The sequence below is a fragment of the Coturnix japonica genome, chromosome 3 (genome assembly GCF_001577835.2).
Source record: "Coturnix japonica isolate 7356 chromosome 3, Coturnix japonica 2.1, whole genome shotgun sequence".
In the NCBI taxonomy this organism is placed as follows: domain Eukaryota; kingdom Metazoa; phylum Chordata; class Aves; order Galliformes; family Phasianidae; genus Coturnix; species Coturnix japonica.
The window spans coordinates 79,544,237-79,566,365 of NC_029518.1; the positions used below are offsets into that span (position 1 = coordinate 79,544,237).

Sequence of the window (22,129 nt, forward strand, 5' to 3'; positions counted from 1 at the left end):
TTTTTTTTTTTTTTTTTTTTTTTTTTTTTTGACATGCTTGAAGAGTGTTTCAAAAACATTTCATTCATTCACACTGACACACTTAAATGCTAACATTTCTTGCATCTATTCTTGCAGAACATTCTCTCATATCTGTTTGTGTGTGTGTGTGTGTGAGTGCTTAGCCACCAATTACTTCGTTACAGTTTGGATTTTGTGTTTATCATTGCATGTTGCCAAACTACATAATCTACTAGTTTTAAATAAATATATTTGCTGCTTTCCTGTAAGTTTCACTTAACAATTTCTCCTGGAACATCCAAGCAAGTATTATTTATAATGTGTAGCTGTGGAGTTAGCAAAACTACTCATCAGGTTCCGTCTGTGTATTAGTAGATGATTGATTAACAGTGATTTAGCACGTTGAGCATTCCATTATCACGCTGACTTCCTTTGACAGTGGTTCATTCCTGCTGGCATAAAGTATTAGAATAAGCAAGTTCTGCACATAATTCTCCTGTGTCCAAAATAAATGCATTACACAGCAATGCATTTTATTTCTTGTAAAAATGTGTTGGAATCAGCATGGCGAAAATGACAATAAACAGCTTGGTGGCTGCTTGCGTTTCTCACTAAATGAACACCCTTCTTTGCTGCAGCTAAAGGGAGGACAAATGTGGAGCTGCGTGAAAAGTTCATCTTGGCAGATGGTGCCAGTCAGAGCATGGCAGCTTTCAGACCAAGAGGCCGTAGATCACGACCCTCTTCAAGGGGTGCTTCTCCTAACAGATCTACTTCTCTGTCAAGTCAGGCTGGCCAGGCAGCTGCCTCATCACAAGCAGTTGCTACAAGTACACCAAAGGTAAGGAAAAACATACAGATCAACATACTGTAAGGAATGGAATGTAGGGGTTTTTTTGTTGCTTCGAAAGTGAAAGTTTCCCTAGATGACAGGGAAGAAGCATCTCAATTTTATTTCGTGCTCTGGGAGGATATCCGAAGTATTTTCAGTGTATTTCCTCTACTGTTTGCTTGCAATACAGGGACTTCCGTGTATTTTAGTTGCTACCTGATGATTTGGGAATGAACTCTGAAAAAACAACAAAAAAAAACCAACTCTCCAATTCACATTAGAAATTAGCTCTGCCATCTCTTAGTTCCAGAATATTTGCTGTCAACTCTTTCTACTTAGTTTGCATTTTTACTATGAGATTAGATCTCCCTGTGGTAGCCTGGGTATCCTTCTCCATGACATTGTTTTCCATCTACTGTCCTTCACATTTTGATTTACCGTTGTTTCATACAGACACCACATCATTTAACACGTAACTATGGTAAACCTTGGTTGACAAACAGCAAAACGTCAACTCCTTCTAAGCCAACAGAATCCTCAGACTATCAAGGGTCATCTGGAGAGGTACAGTAAGGATAGAGATTCTAGTCTAATCATCTTCCTTCACTAAAACTGTCACTTCACTAACAACCACTAGAGTTTCAGTGCTTCAGTGCTGCAACATCCCTTACATATTAATGTATTGACTTTGTTTTAGACCTTTGCAACTTATTTGTTCGTTGCCATTTTTTTCCCTGAGACTTTTTTTTTTAATATTGTTTGTTATTATTCAAAAACTGAAAACTTTAATTAACTTTCATCTCCCACGAAAAGCCATTAAATAGATACTTAATCTCTCTAAACAAGATCATACAAAATACTCATGGTGATATAGAAATCTTCCCAACAGCTGAAAGTGTAATCTGAGGGGGTAATGACCAGTCATTGCTCTAATAAGATAGCTATTTGATGACCTACAGGAAATGAGCATTGGTCGTTTTTCCAGACCGTGACTTAAATAAAAGCTGCCAGTATAGCAACTAGGGCTGTGCTGGTAGTTGAGCTGAATGACCAAAAATTTGAATGGGCTTGGAGCCAAAATGTCTTCTCTAATGTCATTGCAGGCAGGGAAAAGATTGCAGCTGGACCAGCTGCAAACTGATTTTTTACTCTTGCCCTAGTTTGGATAGAGGGCTCAGTGTGGAGAAGCTTGGATAGAAAACTACTATCGTATTTTTTGTATCTGCTTTTCACAAGTCTGCACTTTGATGTCTGTTGCTGCTCATTCGATACCTTCCAGTGCTAAATTTACACAGCCTCTGTGTGGCTTCACTCAAAGATGCATAAAGAACTTTTCACTCCCTCCTTCTTGTGTGAGTGGGCGCATTATTTGTGCACACTGCAAGCGTATGTATGTATACATCACTTCAAGCACGCAAGGCAAGACTGTTGCTTTGAATGGTTAACAACGGCACAAAATAGAATCAGTTGTCTGTTTCTAATCTATTGTATCTTCATCTCTTAGCTGGTAAAAAATTGTAAGATTAATTGATGGTACTTCACAGATTCAAGAAATATGCATGACGTGGAAGCAAATGGTGTTGATTTCAAATGGAGGCACTGTATTTCTCACCTGCTATTAGAACTATCAGTTTCCTTTATGTGTTTTATGAGTTTCTTTTATGTAAAACATCACAGATTAAGATTATAAATGGAATGATTGGGGATGGGGCTGTTTGTAGAGAATTTCTGAGATTCTGCTGTATTTTCTGCCCAAGAAAGCATTTAAGTATTGTATATGTAGACTGGCAATGGATGTAGGGCTAAAATGAAGAACAAGTTTGATCTCTTTTTCTCCTTGTCCTGGTTATTCTATCCCAAGGCCTTCACCAAAGTGCAGCAAGCTTCAGCAGGGTAATAAAGAGATTCCCCTTCCTGTTAATCATCCCAAGCAATCTCTGTAGAGCAGAGGTTTCTAAGGTGTGGCTGACTGGATACTCTTGGCCTGCTAACCGTTTATTCTTGGCTTTAAAGAGATTTAATATCGTGACCATCCCCATCAGAGCAAGCTGCTCTGTAGCATCAGTATGCTCTTTCAGCTGTGCCAGAAGTGGTCCTGGCTGGCGGAGGGCCAGAAGCAGCAGCCAGACAGCCCCTGCTGTGGGCCCCTGCTCAGTGCTGAGCTCCAGGCAGCTCCCAGCTCACTCTGTGGACTGTGGTTTTCAGTACCCAATTCTACCCCACTATTGTATGGATCAAAGGCATGGGATGCGGGTCCTGGGGTCTGGGCCACTTAAGGGGCTATATTTGTCAATGCAGTATTTCTTCTTTTGGGATATTTACTTAATACATTTCTTTTGACTAAATTAATGGGAATACTGTGCTTTTCTTCTTATTTGCATAGAACTCCTATCTAGTACATTGATGTGTTTTGGGATTTGAGAAATGAGGATTTCATTCTTGTGGCACCAAAAGAAATCTTCCTGTTTGGGGCTGATTATAAATGGAGGCTTGTTTTATTTCAGAAATGAGAAAGGCAGGGTAAAGCTATGGAGCAGAGATGTTTCAGGCAATGTATTGACAGTAAGGACTTCTTGAATTAGTCCTGTATTTTTCTTCTGCATTGTGGCAGAAGATTTTTAAATTAGGTAGTTATGTTTTATAAACAGCATCAGGTATTCACAAAATTGAAACAATTCACTATAGTGACAATTAGAATGGTGGAAAGTCAAGCTATGCAGACGTAAATCTTCAGCTGCTTCATTAATCGAAGTCATGTACCATCAACTAATCCTATGTTTTTGACTAATGGTAAGAAAGAAGCATTTTTCTTTCTGTATATGCACTCAAGTACACACAACGGCTTAGATTTTAATGTGAAACAGCTCGTTAAACTGTTTCTTGATTTACTTTTAGACTATTTCAAAAACTAACTGCTAAAGGAATGTTCAAAGCTTCACATCATCAAAAATGGCCATACTGACTCAAACCAGTATTTCAGATTCACAGTGAATGTTGCTAAGATGATCGTATTCCAAAATCATATTCCAAGCTGTGTATCACCTAATACTTGGCCACATCTTCAGTGGTAAAAATAGAAACAGCCTTTTTATTTATTTATTCTTTTTTCAATAGGGAACACCTATTCAAGGAAGTAAACTCAGACTGCCAGGATATCTATCAGGGAAGGGTTTCCACTCTGGAGAAGACAGTGGCATCCTGTCCACAGCAGCTACCAGAGTTAGAGCTCAGTTTGCAGGTGAGTATCTTAACTTTAGAGCTTGATCTACACCTTGCTTTATTTGGCTACCTGAGTACCTGTGAATCTACTTTGAGATGTGAGGAAGATGAGTTGAAAGAGTGGGAAGCCCATAGTCCTGTTGTCTCCATATTATTTATTGCTAAGGTTGCACATAATAAGGGTAATGGTCCTTCAATCACATGGTTGGACAGTAGTTATGTTCGGTGTGAGATGTGCAAGTTCATGACAGAAATTCTTGACAATGCTGGCTCCAGTATGGCCACATCCAGCCTGGCCTTGAATGCCTCCAGGGATGGGGCATCCACGACCTCCCTGGGCAACCTGTTCCAGTGCGTCACCACCCTCTGTGTGAAAAACTTCCTCCTAATCTCTAACCTAAACCTCCCCTGTCTCAGTTTAAAACCATTCCCCCTTGTCTTACCACTGTCAATCCATGTTGATTACTAAGTCTTCAGTATTTGGAGATGCCAGATATTTAAATCTTCCAGTTCATAGTTGAGAAAATGGCAGAAGACAGAAAGGATGTAGCTGTTTGTAATCAATAGATAACACGTGTCTTGTAAGTCAAGAAGAATTGCCAGGATGATTTTCTTTAACTAGATGTGGTAGTGATGAATTACCAGCCTCTCAGCATTCCATTGCATTTTCCCTTCTTTTTAGTGGGAGATATGGCATTGTTTTATGCTGTTGTGTTAATGTAAGAGAATCTTTGATTATTGTCTAGCTCATGTGGCAGAAGTCTGAAATTTATTTTGTGCAATGAGAAATTGTTGCCAAAGACTTAGAAAAGACTTGCACACCTTTTGCATCTGTACCTCTAATGCTGCTGGGTACCTTTTCTTTCTAGAAACCAGGAGGACTCCCAGCAGACCTGGAAGCCGAGCAGGGAGCAAGGCTGGCAGCAGGTCGAGTAGCCGCAGAGGCAGCGATGCATCTGACTTTGATATTTCAGAAATCCAGTCTGTATGTTCAGATATGTCAGAGACTGTTCCAGCTACAAGTAGACCGACACCCCGAGCAGGTTCTCGGCCAGGATCAGCCAAGCCTTCTAAGATTCCAACTCCCCAGAGAAGGCCGATAGCCAGCAAATTGGACAGGTCCTTGAAGAGATAATACGATTAGCTTCATAAAGGTGTTTTTGTTTCTTTTCCTTTTGCGTTAAGTATTTAAGTTCGTAAGATGTAAAATATTCTGTAGAAATCGTTGTGAAATATCGCAAGAGGTGGGTTTTTAATTCTGCAGATGGCCTTATTTGTGTATTTGTCTTCTTATTTTATGTGTATAATTTTTGTCAGATTTGGTTTTGTTTATTGCCATATCCTGTGAGGAGGGGGGAGAGTTTTAATGTAAACTAACAGTTGTACACAGTAATGTGTAGAAAGTACACTAAAAAATAATTACCAAATGTACAGTGTACTGAATGTACAGTAAATCTCTGGAGCCTGAAGAAAATAGACCTATCACTATGTCATTAGTTAACAGTAAAGGATACCTCAAGATTTTTCTTTAAAAAAGGAAAAAAAATAAAATAAAAGAATACTAAAAAGCCAAAAGACACAATTGTGCATTTTGAGCTAATGAAACAAACACTAAAGGATGTGTGTCAAAGCTACCGAGAAATACAGACCCACAGTCACAGTACCCTTATTTATACAGCATCTCTCAGAGAACTCACAGAGTTAAGCACTTGCCAGTGATATGATACTCCAATTCCTTGCAGCGTTTCTGTGCCATTGCTTTCAGTGAGGCCAGACACATTCTGGATATCGGAACTATTATTCAATAAGAATATCGATATAAAGTGCATTCATGTAAATGTGAGGTTTTCTTTTGCTTGAGTGGATGGTAGCACTGTATTATTATTGAACTCATTTTGTATCAAAGCAATTTTGCTTGCAGAAGGCTCTGAAATAAACATGTCCCTTAACTTTATTTCTATAGTGTTTCTTATTTCACAGGAAGATCGATTTCTGCATTACATTTTAGGGAGTGTGTTATTTCAAATGACCAATAATTACCATAGGGACACAGAATTTAATGTAATTTTCAATTAACAGCAATCTCATTTGGGTTAGCTGCTGTGTTTGTTTAATAAAACACTAAATTGCACGTATCAGATGATATGAAATTATATATAATTACTGTGTGTTGATAATTTTTTTCTCCATGTTAAGCTGTGACATATATATACACCGTGTATGGAAGGCATAAGGAGTAATTCTGTTACTCTTTTTGTTGGCGGAATATTTTTGCCATTTGTTCCTTTGAAAGCATTAATAATAGCTAATTTTTAATGGAAAGAGGATGCAGCTTCACATATGAGTGCTGTGCAGCAGCTGGGTAGATGCTGTAGTAATGGCAGAATCCTTACAGATTTGAAATGCTCTTTGATAAGATCAAAAAGACACACTAAAGATTCAGCCAGTTTGACAGATCAGTCTCGATCTGACTGATAATGTGCAAGAAAATGCCATAGCCTTAGTAGAAGAATGTTAGGGGAAGACTGGTTTATGATGGGTCTCCTAGTATACAAACAAAGTTTGGCTGATTACCTATAGGTAATGGTGACATCTGCATTCTCTGCTAATAATCTCATTAGAAATACTGCTAAGATGATTTTTTCCAAGCTTTCACAAGAGCTTTCTGAAAACACAGAGTTGAATCCCCCAGTTTATAAGAAACTGAAAAACAGAACAGTTCTCAAAAGAAGATTCAATCAATCAAAATCCTCTTGTGTCAGGATTTCCTCCAGCATGCGCGTAGAGGCTACAAGTGTTCATGGAAAACAGGCAGGAAATTCCACCAGGGAGCAAAAAGGAAAAGTGCAGTGGATGAGATCCTGAGTGAGAAAGCAGATGGTGGAATTAGGGGAAAAAAAATACATATACTGAGACAGGCCCTAGTGAAAGGCTATGCAGCCTCTATTACACAGCAAGCAGCGCGGATGGGTCCTACTGCAGCAGGTCTGGGAGGAGCACACGCATTTATTGAATATTAAGGGATTTTCAGTGATATGGGGCTCTGCATCCCAAGTAGATGGAGAAGTTCACTGTGCCAGAAGTGTGGCTTCTATTGCAGGTGATGATGGGTAGCAAGTCTTCATCTTGGATTAGGTACGTATGTCTTCATAGAATCATAGAATGGCTTGGGTTGGTGGGGATCTCAAGGATCATCAAGTCCGTCCCCCTTGCAATGGACAGGGCTGATAACTGTTAGATTAAGTATTAGATTAGTTGCCCAGGGCCCCATCCAGCCTGGCCTTGAGCACTTTCAGGGACAAGGCATCCACAGCCTCTCTGGGCAACCTGTTCCAGCACCTCACCACTCTCTCAGTAAAGAACTTTTTCCTGACATTCTTCTAGGAAATATGCTTAATTGTTAGTTTTAAACTAGGAGTAAAGAGTGTAGAAGTGAGGATTAGCTGGCCACTGTCCTTGTGGCCAAAGACTTACCAAGAAGAAAATGAACTTGTTGAAGTCTCAGTGAGTCAGAGATGCCACCTAGCAGCAGAATCCAAGGGACGTGAAACCACAGTAAGAGATGAATAACTTGGGGTTTTATTGAACTCATAAAGAAAGCTGTGCTACTCTGTTTCCATTTTCCTGTAATTCAAAAATATTTTCCTATGTTCCCAGCATAAATGAGAGGAAGGGTCAGCCCTATAACTAAATCCCTGCTCTGTTGTCACGTGAGTTTTTAACCTAACCGCAGCAGATGCATTTCCCCCCCTCCCCTCCTTTTACTATCTCCCAACAGAAACTGAACACAAATTCATCCAGTCTGCTGCATGAACAACAGTTTAGCACAGTGTAGATTCTTGTATCTATAAGTTCTGAGATTTTTCAGCACAGCAAAGAAGCAGTGGTAGTGCAGAGGAAGGAAGTGTTGAAAAGCCAGTGACTGTGAGAACCATGCTGTTCACTGTATGAGGCGTGTTTAGCACTGGGAAAAATTAGTTCAGTTCTTAGATCCTTTTTCTCTCCTTTAATTTATTCTGCATTGCTATTTTGCTGCCTTCACATGTCTCTAGGATGTTCAAAAATCTACAGATGAAACCTGCAAGTGAAAATAACATGGTAGAAGAGCTAGTCATGCCTTATGGCCTACAGCTTTCTCAGTGTAGTTTACACTGTAAGCCTCTTAATTACATGCTAATGTAATGGATGACAGTAATTGAGGCTTTGCCTGGAGCATATCCTTTTAAAAAAGCAGAGATGAGGTTATCTGTGATCTTAAATTTAAAAAATGAATGCATTTCTTAAACTGGTGCAAGCAGCTATGCTGTACCACACTCAGCAGCAGCATTTGAACCAGGAGCTGCTTCTGCCAACATCTACCCTGCAGAACAACAAGACTGTCTGCAACCAACTGCTCTCACTTATGAGAGGGGCCATACTGCTCAGCTGTGTTGGACGTGGGACACGATGAGAGGACACTGCTGAACACTCTCTATACTGCTCTGTAAGTAACCACAAGGATGGAAAACAAGCATTTTGAGAGTACCTGTTGGGTCTGCCTCATTGCAGTACAGCTGCGTCCAGTCCTGTGGACTTATACACATTCAATTTCATGAGGAGGGCTCAGACTTGTTCTACTGTTTCAGTGGGACAGAAACTACTACCCATAACATCCCTGAGGCTAGAGACTCAGGGTCCTGGCAGACAAGAGAAGCCACCAGTGAAGACTGAGGCAAAGCACTCATTGAGTACCTCAGCTTTTTCTATGTCTGAGGAAGCCAGCTCCCCATTACCTTTCATCAGAGGGGGAACACTCTCCTTGGCCTGTCTCCTCCTGCCTATGTACCTGCAGAACCCCTTGTTATCTTTCACATCCCTCACCAAGTTCAGCTCCATCTGCGCCTTGGCTTTCCTAATCCTATCTCTGCACACACGGACAACGGCCCTGTATTCCTCCCAGTACTCCCACTTCCTGTACATTTCCCTCAGTTTAAGCTGCAGGTCCTTGCACAGCCATGATGGTCGCCTGCCTCCCCTGCTCAACTTCTTTTGCTGGGGGATGGAGAGCTGTTGCGCTCTCAAAAGGGTGTCCTTAAAGAGCTGCCAGCACTGTTCTGCACCCATGCCCTTAAGGACAGTTTCCCAGGGGATCCCACTCAGCAGTTCCTTGAGCAGCTGGAAGTTTGCTCTCCTGAAGCACAGGGTCCTAGCTGCTTTTTGCCAGGCCCACAGTCCTCCAGATTGTCAACTCCACCAAGGCATAATCACTACAGCCACTATCCCAGCTGATATCCAGGTGGTTGAAATTCTCCATCAGGACAAGAGCTTGCATGCAGGACACCTCCTGCAGCTGGCCTCATCAACAGGCTCCCCCTGATCAGGTGGCCTGCAGCAGACCCCAACCACTAGATGCCCTTTACTGGACCGATCCTTGACCCACAAGCTCTCAACCTGCTGGTGGCTGCTCCTCAGACAGCACTCTTCACAATCTATCCATTAGCTTGATGTTTGCTCTCACTGTGGGCTAAAAGGAGGAGTGGTGGCAATAGCAGGTTTGTATCTCAATGCAAATTGAATGGAATTTTGAAGAACAAAGGAAAGGTGCTTTCCTAGTGAAAATTATCTTCTCTACTGAATTTGAATAACCTGTTTGCAGATACAGGTGGGAGGGGTTGTTGGCTTGTTTGCTTGGTTTTTCTCTTAGTAATAATGTTCTTTGAAGGCGCAGGGAGGTTAAATGCAGGTGGATTACTAATCTGTAGAGAAAAAAAAGTTATCTTTGTTGAAAAGAGGAATATTGCAGAGGAAAAAGGAGCTTTTCAGAAAACTGGATGAGGCACTAGTTTAAATTACATGTAACCTGCGTGAAAATGCCTCATAGCTGATCCTATGGAGATATTTTTTAATGCAGATGCAAGTCCTGTTAGAACTTGTTCAGAACTTGGCTGCTGCAAATGAAGCTTTATCTGACCTGGAGCTAGAAGAGTCCTGGGGCATGTACTTCTACAATTAAGTAGTTCTTCTGAACCAAAATTGTTTAAATAGTCTGAATTGCAGCTTGTGGTGCTAAACTGTACTTTTGTATTTGAAGGCTGAAGGAAAGAGTGATGGAGCTGAATTGTGTAATTTAACTGGCATCCTGGATGAGTAAGTACAAGCAAGTTAATAGATGCGTTCTTAACGTTGGGATGACTGAATATGAGTAAGAACCTCAGACCATAAATCAGGCCCTGTCAACATCCACAATGTATTTTCTTCCTCTGGGAAGAGGCAACCAGAGTGGTGATAGCTGTCTCCTGACAGGAAACGCTGACTTTAGAGGTCATTATATGCTTCCAGCATTTAGAAAAGTATCTAACATCTTTTTCCACCCCCACCCCTCCATCACCCCTTTCTGGGGCTTGTTCATGGCATTTTGAAACCATCTTTTTATTGGCAGAATGATGGTTGTCTGGAGAAGTTTGTGCTGTCTGGGTTATTTTTAAAGGCAGTGAATTCATATGATAAAGCAGTATCCTAGAATTGAAAAGCCAGTTCCAAGTGTAAGATAGGAAACAAGTGTGTTCAAAATGAGGAGGGAAAAAATATAAGCTTGTAGGTATATAGAGAACTCATAGGCTGTCTGGAAGAGCTTCAAGCCTGAATTGGTGGAAGTGTTAGTTAAATCAACAAAACAAGGAAGCACTACCAGGAGGAGGTAGTATTCGCCCAAGCCTGCTGCAGGAGGGTGAATCAGCTGTGTTGCTGTTTGGAGCCTTCCTTTCATGTAGGCTTGTTCCAAGAGGATGGGAAAGTGCCTAACATAACACCAGCTCTTTATTGAAAAGGCAGTGGTAAGATCTAGGAAACTACTGATCAGCCTGGGCTTGGAAAAACTGGTCAAAGTAATAATAAATGATGCATTAATTGAAACCCAAAGAAATATGCTGTGGATGAATTGATTTAGTTTCTAGAGAGAAATCACGCCTTACAAACTGCCTGGAAAGCTCCTGCAAGGACGTTGAGGTAGACCACATGGCTTTCCAAGGACTTCTAGAAGGTTGCTCAGCACAAGCTGTAGAAGTGAGCACTTACAGGATCGGAAGTAAGGTCTTAATGATGGTAAATAACACATTACAATCTGAGGAAGACAGTGTTTGAGAAAGTGGTTTTAAGGGTGTTAGCAGAAGAAAGAGGTCTGCAGTGAAGCCCCTGACAGATTTTAACATAAAGCTGCGGGTGTTTGCTCTGAGGCTCCCACAGCGCCTTTCTGGAAGGGTGCTCTGGAAAAAGCATCGCCACATTGCTGTGATTCATCTTGCCTCCTGGGAGGTGCGCATTGCTTTCTGCTGACTGCATGGGGCTCATGGTGCCTCGCTCAGCCCCAGCCAACTTGCTTTTAGTAGAGCGAATCCCGCCCCAAATAAATTGGGTTTATTTCTAGCCAAGTGTAAAAGGGGGGGTGGGATTTTCAGCACCAAAACTTCAAAATACTTGTGGCTTTTATCACTTACATACCCTTTTGGCACACTAAGTATGTTTTAGGTATATGCAAATCATGGAACATCGCATAATTCAGTTCCATTGCTGGTCACATTTAGGGAATATGAACATGTAAGAGGGGCAGAGAATCTAGTTGTTTTATTTCTGCCAACTACTTCAGGAACTTTGGTCAATTCTTCAATCTTTCAGCAGCAAATAGGTATGAAGCTCTGCTGCCAGTTACACACGTTCTGTGAGACATGTGCAATCTCATTTCTTTTGGATTCTCTGATAACTTCTTTCTGAGAGCTGTTGGAAGTCTCTGTGTATCAGTGTAAGTGAACACATCTTTCATGGGACACTGGGCAGGCCACGTACATCCCTGAGACCCAAACTGTAAGTCATTGGGCAGAATACCACAGTGGTGTGCTTCTCTTCCATTTGAGTGTGCCAGAGGAAGATAATGCAACAGGATTTTCCCCAAAGACATGACGTTACTTCAGTGCATTTTATTTTCTTTGTTTGCATCTTCAGTGAGCGCAGTTGAACGTGGTTATCTGCCAACTGCTCCCTTTTCTAGAAGGAAGAAAATGACAAGTAACTGTTAGTTAGTTAACTAACTGTTAGTGCTAAGGTCTGGGTGCAGTGTTTACTGAACACAGTGCCTTTGAATTGTTTTCAGTTGGACATAAGTCTAGGATACAGTTTGAACTTAAGGGCAAAACACAGACATTCATTTTAAGGCAGATTGAATTTATTCTGTAAAAATATGAAGAGATGCAGTAAATCACAAATTAATTAATCAAATCTAATGCCTTTTCTTGGGAGGAAGGTGAAATTATAGCAGTGGGTGCTGTTTCCACTCATTGTGTTACTGCTTTTTCCTCACAGAGTGCATTTGCAAATGCTTGCTCTAGTTGTTATGAACTGCACAGCAACCCTGTAGCATTTCCTATTAAAATGAGCAAACTGAACTTTCCAGCCTGTGTGCGTCGCACTGTAACAAAAGCCTGAGTGATGCTTTCCTTGGCCAGATGGCAACAAGGGTGTGCGAACCACGGCTCCTGAACTCAGGCTGAACCTCACAGGCAGGATGATGCTGCTATGGGCCCTGCGTGGGCTGGCGGCACAGCTGCCTCTGGCCTCAGGGCCTGGCCGTGTGGGGAGCAATGGCCTGTGGGGAGGAGATATTGCTCATTACTGCTGCCAAGCACTGGGAAAGGTCATTGGCTTGACCGCAGCGTCGTGAAGCTGAGAAGTCATCCGATGTGGTCACTTATCCTTCACAGGCTTTTCAGCGTGATTTCTTTTTTACAGTATTCTTTACTTCTTACATACTGCATTTACCTGCTGTTTGGTAGTGGGAGCTGGGGCTGTGAAATCGTGGGGAAATAATCTTTAGCTTGTTTTCCACCTCTTTATTTAGTTATTTATTTTCTCCCAGCTAACGAGGTCTTAAGTCTTTCCAGATTTTAGGGGAGGGGATGGATCTTAATGATGCAAAGGAATTTTAACATAACTCTCACTAATGGAAAAGCTCTTAACAACTGGTGAAAACTTCGGCCCTTGTGTGAGCATGTAGTCCTTGGTACCCTTAAAACTTTCCACACGAGAGCCCCTCTTTTTCCAGTCATCTGCGTGTAAGTCTCCAAAAATATTGCTGTGATCTCATGCAGTAAAATAACCCTGGTCAGTGCTGGCCCAAATCCTCAGCTAGGCTGTATCAGCTGCAGGGCCGTGGGATTATGGCCAGCATATACTCTCCTGAAAGAAGGAGCAATACTTTTAGGTCAGTGCAGGCAGAAACTTTGTCCACTAAGTGGCAGAGGGTGATGAAACGTGTCGAGTTAGTGGCTCGGCAGGGCAGTGTGTGTGGCAGGCAGGAGCCTGTGGGCCCAGTGTCATTGGGGCAAGGCTTTTGTGATAGCTAGGCGTGTTCACCCCCAGCAGTCAGAAGTCCTATTTTCCCCATCCAAATAATACTAGCTCTGGAAAGGTTCTGCATGTATTGGGTCTCTAACCCCATGTTAGAGATTGTTGTGCAAATGCTCTTTGAACTCCAGCAGCTCTGGGATGTGCCCGCTGCTCTGGGCAGCCTGTTCCATGCCCTCAGCCCTCTGGTGCAGAGCAAAGTTTTTCATTCAAAATGGCAAAAATTAAGGAATCTTTCTCTTCTCTTAACTATATGATGTGCTCTATATAGGAATGTCCTTTTATTTTATGCTGCTTTATATATAACTAGTCAGCCTTTGGTCCTCATTACTATTTGCTATTAAACGCTGGGGTGTAAAATGTAGTCTCCAAATCTACGTAAATAAAGGCAAATATTTTCAGCTGAATGAAGTGATCAAATGTTGTTGAGGGAGTTTGAATCTAGGCACAGTGATGTCATTCAACTGTTTTTGTTTGTTTGTTAGTTTTTAAGGAAAAAATGAAGAATAACATGTAATTGTGTCATATTTATATGGGATATCTGTGTTAAAACCCTGAACATATTTAGAAACACCTGCTGGATGGACAATATTTTAGGTAGTTACACACCACTGATTTGGTGAGTTCTTTTCTGGGGGCTGTTGGTGGCTTTTTCAGGTTAAGTGCATCTGCATGTATTTACCAGACTGAGGTCATTTGCAGTCCAGCACATGGCTGTGCTTATTGTTTGGAAGGTAGAGTTGGAGATAAAATCAGTTGGATTAAAATCCGAGAAGAGAACACATAATTTTGTTGTGATATTAACTTGTAAGGAAACATTTTTGCCATAAATTGTACCGTATAAACTTGTATTTGTAGTTCCAGATTGGAGCACCAGCTGTGACTATCGCTGGAAAGATCTAGTTAACAATGTGTGTTGGAGAAAATTATTGCATAATTTATTCATATCTCTTACAATAGCAGAAAGAAGGCTGAAATCCATGTGAGTGTAGACAAAGACTTTGTCCTATTCTATAACCTGTCCAAGGATGCAAAGAGAAAATGTTGTTGTGATGGATGATAAAGGAAAAGCATATTAAAGTTCTAATCCAAGTCAGAAAGAAGCATGCAGTTCAGGTGGAAATAACTAACAGAACTGGCCAGTCAGTTTATGAGCAGCTAGAAATGTAGCACAATGCTCTGAGCTTTTGAGTGTGTGGGGAATGAGTTTGGGATTGACTACATCAAGCCTGGAGGAAGGTGGCTAAAAATCAAAATCCATTTATATTTCTTAAGTCAGTATTTAACTGTGCTTTCTGTCAAGGCTTTTCTTTAATCTTTCAGTGGGTGACTCTTGCCAGAAGGAAACAAGGAGTCTAAGATTTAATGTCGTATCTTGCAATAGCTATTCCTTGCCTTGCAGCACGGCAGAACATGAACACTGCTTCTTCAAGCTGATACAACATTGAGAGTCTTTACTCACACAGGCATCGCAGAATAGTGTAAAGAAGTTAGTGTTTCAGGCTGAGTCAGGGTGATGTCAGGGTTTTTTGTAAGCTGGTGTTTCTTGATGCAGATCTTGAAGACACCAGTACAAAACACTTGTGTTGGTGATCATTCGGTAGTTAAAATAAATGTCAAACTACTGGAAATCTTAAAAATATGGTACATGGTAGTTTCCTGGCTGGTCTTGGTTTGCCTCAGAAATGCTTTGGTAATGCCGTGTTTTCAACAAATGTTAATATAACAAAGCACATTCTGTGTGCAGTTCTTCTGGTGGTGACTCTTCTCCCAATCTCTAATGGTTAGAGCGTCCAAAACTCTTCATTGTCTCCTTTGGTGAGGTGGTTACGGCCTTCTGCCAGCACTGTTCCCCTCTTGCCAAACAGAAGGCTGTGTCTACAGTGGTGACTAGCAGAGTTGGCACAAATAGAAATGGTGTTTCTTGCTCATAAGGGGCAGTTTGACTTGATCTTGTACTTGGTGGTTCTGGGTGGAAAAAAAACCTACAGTGTTTACTCCCGTTCCTTGTGCTGAGTGAAACCAAGAAGTTAAATTCAATGTGATAATATGGGAGTCAGTACCTGTGAGAGCTGAAAAATCCCAGATAAATGAAGATCTAACTTTAATCTTCAGTGTTCTGCCTCAGGGTAATTTTTCCTGTTCATACATATCTCTTCCTAACATATCACAAAGTTCAACTTGAGAATGGAATTTAAAATATACTGAAACACTTCTTTTTTTGGCCTACTGAAGCCAAGTAGTAGTTCGTTTAGAAAAGGATAAGTATTTGTGATTTCCAAATTTTCGTTTACATTAGAGAAACCATGCTATCTTGGCTTTGCTTGGAGTTCTGTACAAAATTGAAATGAAAAAGAAACAGAAATGTAGCTATCTGAATGATGTGACTGAAAGAGAAAGTAGATAACCTTTGAGCGTTTGCTAAAGTTAGCATGTACCAAAACAGTCTACAAGGTAGAATTGTTTGGTCCTTGTGGGAAGCATCCTAAATACGTGCTTACAGTCACTAGCACTGCTGATCCCTGATTTTTGGAGCTGTAAGCACTGCAGAGTGCTGGTCTGCTTTTACCATTTTATAACCATGATAGATATCTTAAGAGCAGAAAGAAGGGAAGTACGAATCTGCTGGATTTGCAGATAGGAAATGGAGAAGCAGATTAAGCAATTTGCCTGGGAATATTCAGGAAAATTGCTGGCAGGTCAGGAAACTGGTTTGGTACACAAATCCTATGAAAAGAACATCCCTCCCTTTCCAATGCATTGTCAATTGATATGCCTGTTTAGGAGCCTAACTGTAACACTCCTTGTCTGAAAAGGCATCCTTAGTTACCTGGAAAGTTAAATTAACTTTTAAAAATAGTGAAAAGAAGTCAGTGTTTGATTGTAGAAGATTATCTGATAAAGAAACCATGAGATGTGCTACGTGCAAGTATAGGAGTCAAATGGTAATGCTGCACTGTGCCCATCAAGTGTTTCTGCTGGGGAACATGGGCTTGAAGGGAACATAAACATGAATAGGAATTTATCTTTCAGTTTGGGACTCTGGAATGTTTCTGTTTTAATACTGTTCTAATAGAATCAAAACACTGAATCTTTCCCAGCAAAGTTATAAATAGAATGTAGGCACTCTCCTTGTTACAAAAAGATAGACTGCAAAATGAGACTATTCACAAAATGGAAAAAAATCCACTAAAAAAATGCTGACATTTTACTTGTATCTCAGTGTTACCCCACTTCTGGTGATAAGCAGCTGTTATTTCTCCTTCATTTTCCCGTGTAATTGATTTATTCTCATGACTGAGAATGGAATGATGCAGCATAAAGACAAAAGGCCTTTTTGCACAGTGGCCCCAGAATGCTGCTGATAGCTGAGCTGATGGTGAACCCAGTGACATTGGGGTCCAGGTGGCTTCAGTGTCTCTGTGGCCATGCAAACCGTACAAGCAGAATCTACTAAGAAGGCGTGTCAAAAGGTACTTTCTTGGTTCTGGGACTTGCTCTGTACATGATACAAATCTGGAAGGAGTGACTAGCACACCAAGGGTTATGCTGCTATTCAGAGGGACCATGACAGGTTAGAGTAACAGGATATCAGAAACAACAGGATATTCTATAAAGGGAACTGCAAAGTCTTACTCTTGGAGTGGAATAACCCCAATGATCCTTATGTGCTGCTCAGCATCTTTACACCTTTACATCAGCATAGTTACACCTGGAGTCCTGCATCCAGACTTTAGCTCTCCAGTATGAGGTGCAACATCTTCCACCTGGGTCAAGGCAGCCCTCACTACCAATACAAGCTGGGGGATGAAAGGATTGAGTGCAGCCCTGCCAAAAATGATCTGGGGTTACTGGTGGATGGGAAGCTGGATGTGAGCCAGCAATGTGCCCTTGCAGCCCAGAAAGCCAACTGTATCCTGGGCTGCATCAAAAGAAGCATGGCCAGCAGGTTGAGGGAGGTGATTCCTGCCCCTCTACTCTGCGCTGGTGAGACATCACCCAGAGTACTTCATCCAAATGTGAAGTGTTCAGGATAGGAGAGACATGGACTTGTTGGAGTGTGTCCAGAGGAGGGCCACAGAAATAATCCAAGAGATGGAACAGGTCTCCTATGAGGGCAGGTTGAGAGAGCTGGGGCTGTTCAGCCTGGAGTAGAGAAAGCTCCAGGGAGAGCTTATAATCAATGCTTATAAATACCTAATATGCAAGAGTCAAGTGGATAGGGCCAGGCTCTTTTCAGTGATGCTCAGTGACAGGACAAGGGGCAATGAGCACAAACTGGGACATAGAAAGTTCCCTACAAACATGAAACGAACATCTCTACTTTGAAGGTGACAGAGCACTGGAACAAGCTGCTGAGAAAGGCTGTGGAGTCTTCTTCTCTGAAGATGTTTAAGACCCACATGGACGGTTTGCTGTGTTACCTTTGGCTGGCAACCTGCTTTAGCAGGGGATTACATAAGATGTTCCACAGAGGGCCCCTCCAGCCCCTGTGATTTTGTGGAATCTAGGAGCGTCAGCTACAATTATGGCTCCCAAGGAACTCTTAATACAGGTAGAAAAGGCTTAGAACTGAAAATGAGAATGGCAAAGAAACAAAATATTTTGCTGAAGGCCATCTACAAGTGATATCTTCCTCTCTGCTTACACAGTGCTCTATTCACAGCACCATTTTTTAAAGTTTTTGTTCTCAAAGCACTCTCTGGAATTTGTTTCAAGGTCTTTATGGGTAACAAATGAGATATGAACGCACAAATCTCACTTGTTATAAATATACTAATACAAACTGTATTTCTAAACCAAGTTTGCCCTTGATTCAGCACTTTGTGGAAACAGAGGTACATTCATTCTCTGAGAATATCTTCAACAACCTATTCACAACCATTCGTGGGAAGCGCTGCATCTCCAAGCATGTGTGAGAGAAAACCACTCTAATTGAGCGCATGAGTAACTGACTGTCAGACTGTGACTGGCCTCTGTGAAAGCCCAAAGTTGGGCATATCTGCTGGGAGCAAGGAGCCACTGCTGGGCCATCTGGCCCTCTTTTTCTCTGTGAGGCAGGGTACTGCTACTGTGAAAGGCAAGTGATACAATTGGGGTTTTACACAGAACTCTTTTGAATCTTTCTCTCCCTAAGTACCAACATACCCTGAATTTTCTTGGAAATGGGCTTTGACACTTGAGCAAAATTTGACTTCAGCTCCAGCTTACTGGATTTACTTTCCAGTTGGAAGTTATGCTATTTTATAATACATATGCATGACTTTTGCTCCTTAGATGGGGAAGAATTCACAAGTCATCATATACTTTTAGATATAGACTTCAGTTTCACTTGGTATCTTTGCTTGCTTGCTGTAAAGCATCCATCATTTTCTGTTCTACTATAAAAAGATGATCTAGTCATGCTCTTCTAGGAAACAAAACAAAAAAGCAAGTGACGGATTATGACTAATAATACAAAGCAGCCATACAGCGTATGAAAGAGGATGATCAAAGGCATCATGGTACCGCAGGATGCACTTACATAGTTCATTAAAAATGTCCCAATCATCTTCACAAGATTTGATAAACATCGATTTTGCTGGTAGAGAGCAGAAGATAAAAAAGCAGCCCCCCTCCTCTTTTTCTGCAAAATGAAAGGAACTGATGTAATTGTTCTAAATTCAGTACAATGAAGTGCTATCGGACCGCTGCCAGCAGTGTATTTCCTGCCAGTGTCTGCTCCTCCAATCAGTTTAATTATGAGCAATTGTTTGGGTTGTGCTGTGAAAAAATATTAGAGAATGGAAAAAAGAACATACTTCAGGTCATTATTTTGTAACTGATTCATGGTTTGGCAGAAACCATTAACTAGATTTTATGCTTTACAACGCTGTAATAGTATCAGCATGGATCAACCTTGCCATATAAGCACATAAGCACAAATCCACCATTTATTTTGACAAGGTTCTAGTTGAAGCATTTGAAAAACTCTGAAATAACATCAGCTATTGGCTAGAATTTTAGGTCAATCTTGTGCCTGCTCTTATCCAAGGGATCTCTAAGCAAGCCATGAAAAAAGTGGAGATTGTTAATGCCTCCTATGTTTATCTGTCCCGTCAGATTTTGCTGATGATTTTTCATGCACTTGACAAATATCTCATGTCTTGCTGCTACATGCAGAGGCATTTTGTAAATCCTAGATTGGTTGTTTTGGAGGCACAGAGCAGGGGAAGATGGTTCTCTCCCCAGCGTGCAGGATTGCCCTTCTGCCACAGTATTTGTAACTTTTTCCTGAGCTAACTGCATGTTTCAAGAGGTGCACGCCACTGCTCTGTGTGCCCCTCAGTTTGGCTGGAGCAATTCCAATACAGAATAGACAGTGTGTTTACTCAGGCAGTGCATCTGTGCTTAGTAGCTTTAATACAGAACTCCAAATGTCAATTGGTGCTACTGGCAGCCTGGTCAGCTTCCAGGACAGGAGCCTGCTGGGTACAGCATGTGGTGCGGGAGGTGAAGAGGTCTTTGTCTTGCTTTGGCTCATGCAACCACCCTTGGTGTCATTCTTCTGCAAGCAGATTTTTCCATTTCAGGCATTGTCAGATAATATTTATCAGCAAACTGGAAAAGAATCCCTTGGAACACAGAAAACACAGAATTTATAACACCTGTGGCAAGTGTTAGTTTCCATGGGTTCATGCCTAGATCTGATATATGACATGCTGCAACAGCATGCTCCCTCTGGGAATGTAACACAAACTAGTCTGATCTGGATCGCATTCCAGCAGAAAACAAAAGATGCACTTGTTTTCAGATTTGCTAATGCAAAATGTTCTTTTTCCACTCTAATGTGCGCACTCGAGTGGTTTCTGATACCAAAATGAATCTTGGATAACTGATGCATCTCTCCTTGCATCAAGTAATATAGGATTGAAGCAAATAAAAAGGGTAAATGCTACAGGTGGCCTTTTAAATTTCTGCCATCTACACTTTAAGCATGTTACTCAGCTGTGGCTCAAGCCTGCAAAACTCAATGGATACAAGTATCCAGCTGTTTGTACCAACCAAGGGATCCAGCTGCAAATTATCAAAGACTGGGGCAGCTCCAATTCCACAGTTACAATGTGAGCAATGGTGATTTCTGGCAGGAAAGCTCTGAATCACATCAGAGTTCAGAAACAATAGCTACAGAAACTGATGATTTGGATGCCATGTTTAGTAATTTCATGTGTCTACAGAACCCACTTAGCCTGAAGATATTTTATGGTAAGTGTTTTAAATGCTGAAGTATATACTTTGCTTGACTGGATGGTGCACCTCTGCTACTTAAGCGTGGCTGGGAAACCCATTTTCCATTAGGAAGTTGTGTTTCCTGTGAATATGAGCTCCTTTCCTTCTTGTGGAGATGTAACAGAAGGAGCAGTAGTAATGGTCACTGCAGGAAACTGACGGGGAAAGTAAAACCCATTCTCAAAAAGTAGAATCAAAAACATGATGGGAGATGAGGAGACAAGATGGTGTATTATGTTGTGTATGTTACTAGAGAAGAGCGGAGAGGAAGAGAGTCCTCAGTCAATTTGATCTAATAAAACCATGACAAATTATTTAATGTAGCCAATTACATAGGTAATGAATAAGGACAGAGGTGGGTTTCGTAGAAGACTTTCCATTACCACCAGTGGTTTTGAGCTTTGAATTTTGACAACAGTCTAAAAATAAAGGTATTTATGGTGCCAGATTTATAAGTGATTTATTTTTTCCAGCTGTACCCTCATGGAGTTGCCCAGAAAAGGGTCACTGATCTGAGAGTGTGGTTATCATCTGCTCTGCTGCCTTGTGCAGGTGCTGCCTTCTATGGTACCTCAGGAATGGTAGAAGTAAGAACAGAATTTATCTGAGTCTTTAATAGTCTCTTGCCAGCCTCATAATGCTGCTTAGTGCTGCTTGCTGATTGCAGGATTGTTGCCTCAAAGTAAACCATATACACAGCATCCTCTGCTGTTCAGCATTGAACCTTGTCTTCAATAGTATTGCAGTGCCCTCACAACTCTCAGTTTTTGTCTGTGTGAGCAGCTTCTTTTTCTATACTACTAGTGAAGGACTCACAACCCTGCAGGAACACAACCTCCACTGCAAAAGCTGTTCTTGTTTCTTACTGTTCTTTTTTATTGAATTTATACCTTTTATCCTGTTCCTTTGAAAGAGAAATATAATTCATAGACATTGTCCCTTCTTCTTTAATGCCAGGCTGGGTTTACTAGTGGTCTTGTTCAAAGAATATGTTAAAAACTCTTTGGGAATCCAAAGAGAACTACTTCAAGTACATCAGGCCAGCAATAAGGTTGGAAGTTGGTAGAGATGTGACTTCTTTCTCAGGCTACACCTCAGGCAATCCCATGACAGAGTGGCTGCTGGCTCTGTTACTTGGGGAAGTTTCTACCAATTTCTGAAGTCCAGAGGTCAAATTTACTGGTTTGCTTGCAGCCCCATTTTGGAGGGCTGTTCAGTGGATTTTAGGATGATAATTTCTGCGTGGCAGCTGGCTGCATGCTGGGGCCAATCCCAGCCCTGGCCAGTATACAGCCTTGTGCTCAGCGTGCCATGCAGTGCGCTGCTAGGTACCAGCCCATGCCTGCTGATGGTGATGTCTATTTGTTTTCCTCCCAAAGAAAATCCCAGCACATCTCCTATGTGATTTTGTCTAAAAGCCTGCCAATAGGTGTGCTC

General features: G+C 41.4%; 1 protein-coding gene across 36 annotated transcripts in view; it reads left to right on the top strand.

The window, feature by feature from the left end:
- DST (dystonin) overlaps positions 1–6,005 on the top strand; it is a 283,686-nt gene extending 277,681 nt beyond the window's left edge. For 30 of the 36 annotated variants that reach the window (XM_015859169.2, XM_032443493.1, XM_032443496.1 and 27 more), the window contains 4 exons: positions 639–841; positions 1,286–1,396; positions 3,947–4,070; positions 4,921–6,005. In XM_015859169.2, the coding sequence (XP_015714655.1) occupies positions 639–841; positions 1,286–1,396; positions 3,947–4,070; positions 4,921–5,186 (704 nt within the window). In that variant the 3' untranslated portion in view covers positions 5,187–6,005. The remainder of the gene's footprint in view (positions 1–638; positions 842–1,285; positions 1,397–3,946; positions 4,071–4,920) is intronic. The other 6 variants (XM_032443498.1, XM_032443500.1, XM_032443504.1 and 3 more) reach the window with 1 other exon arrangement.
- Positions 6,006–22,129: the final 16,124 nt, after the last annotated feature.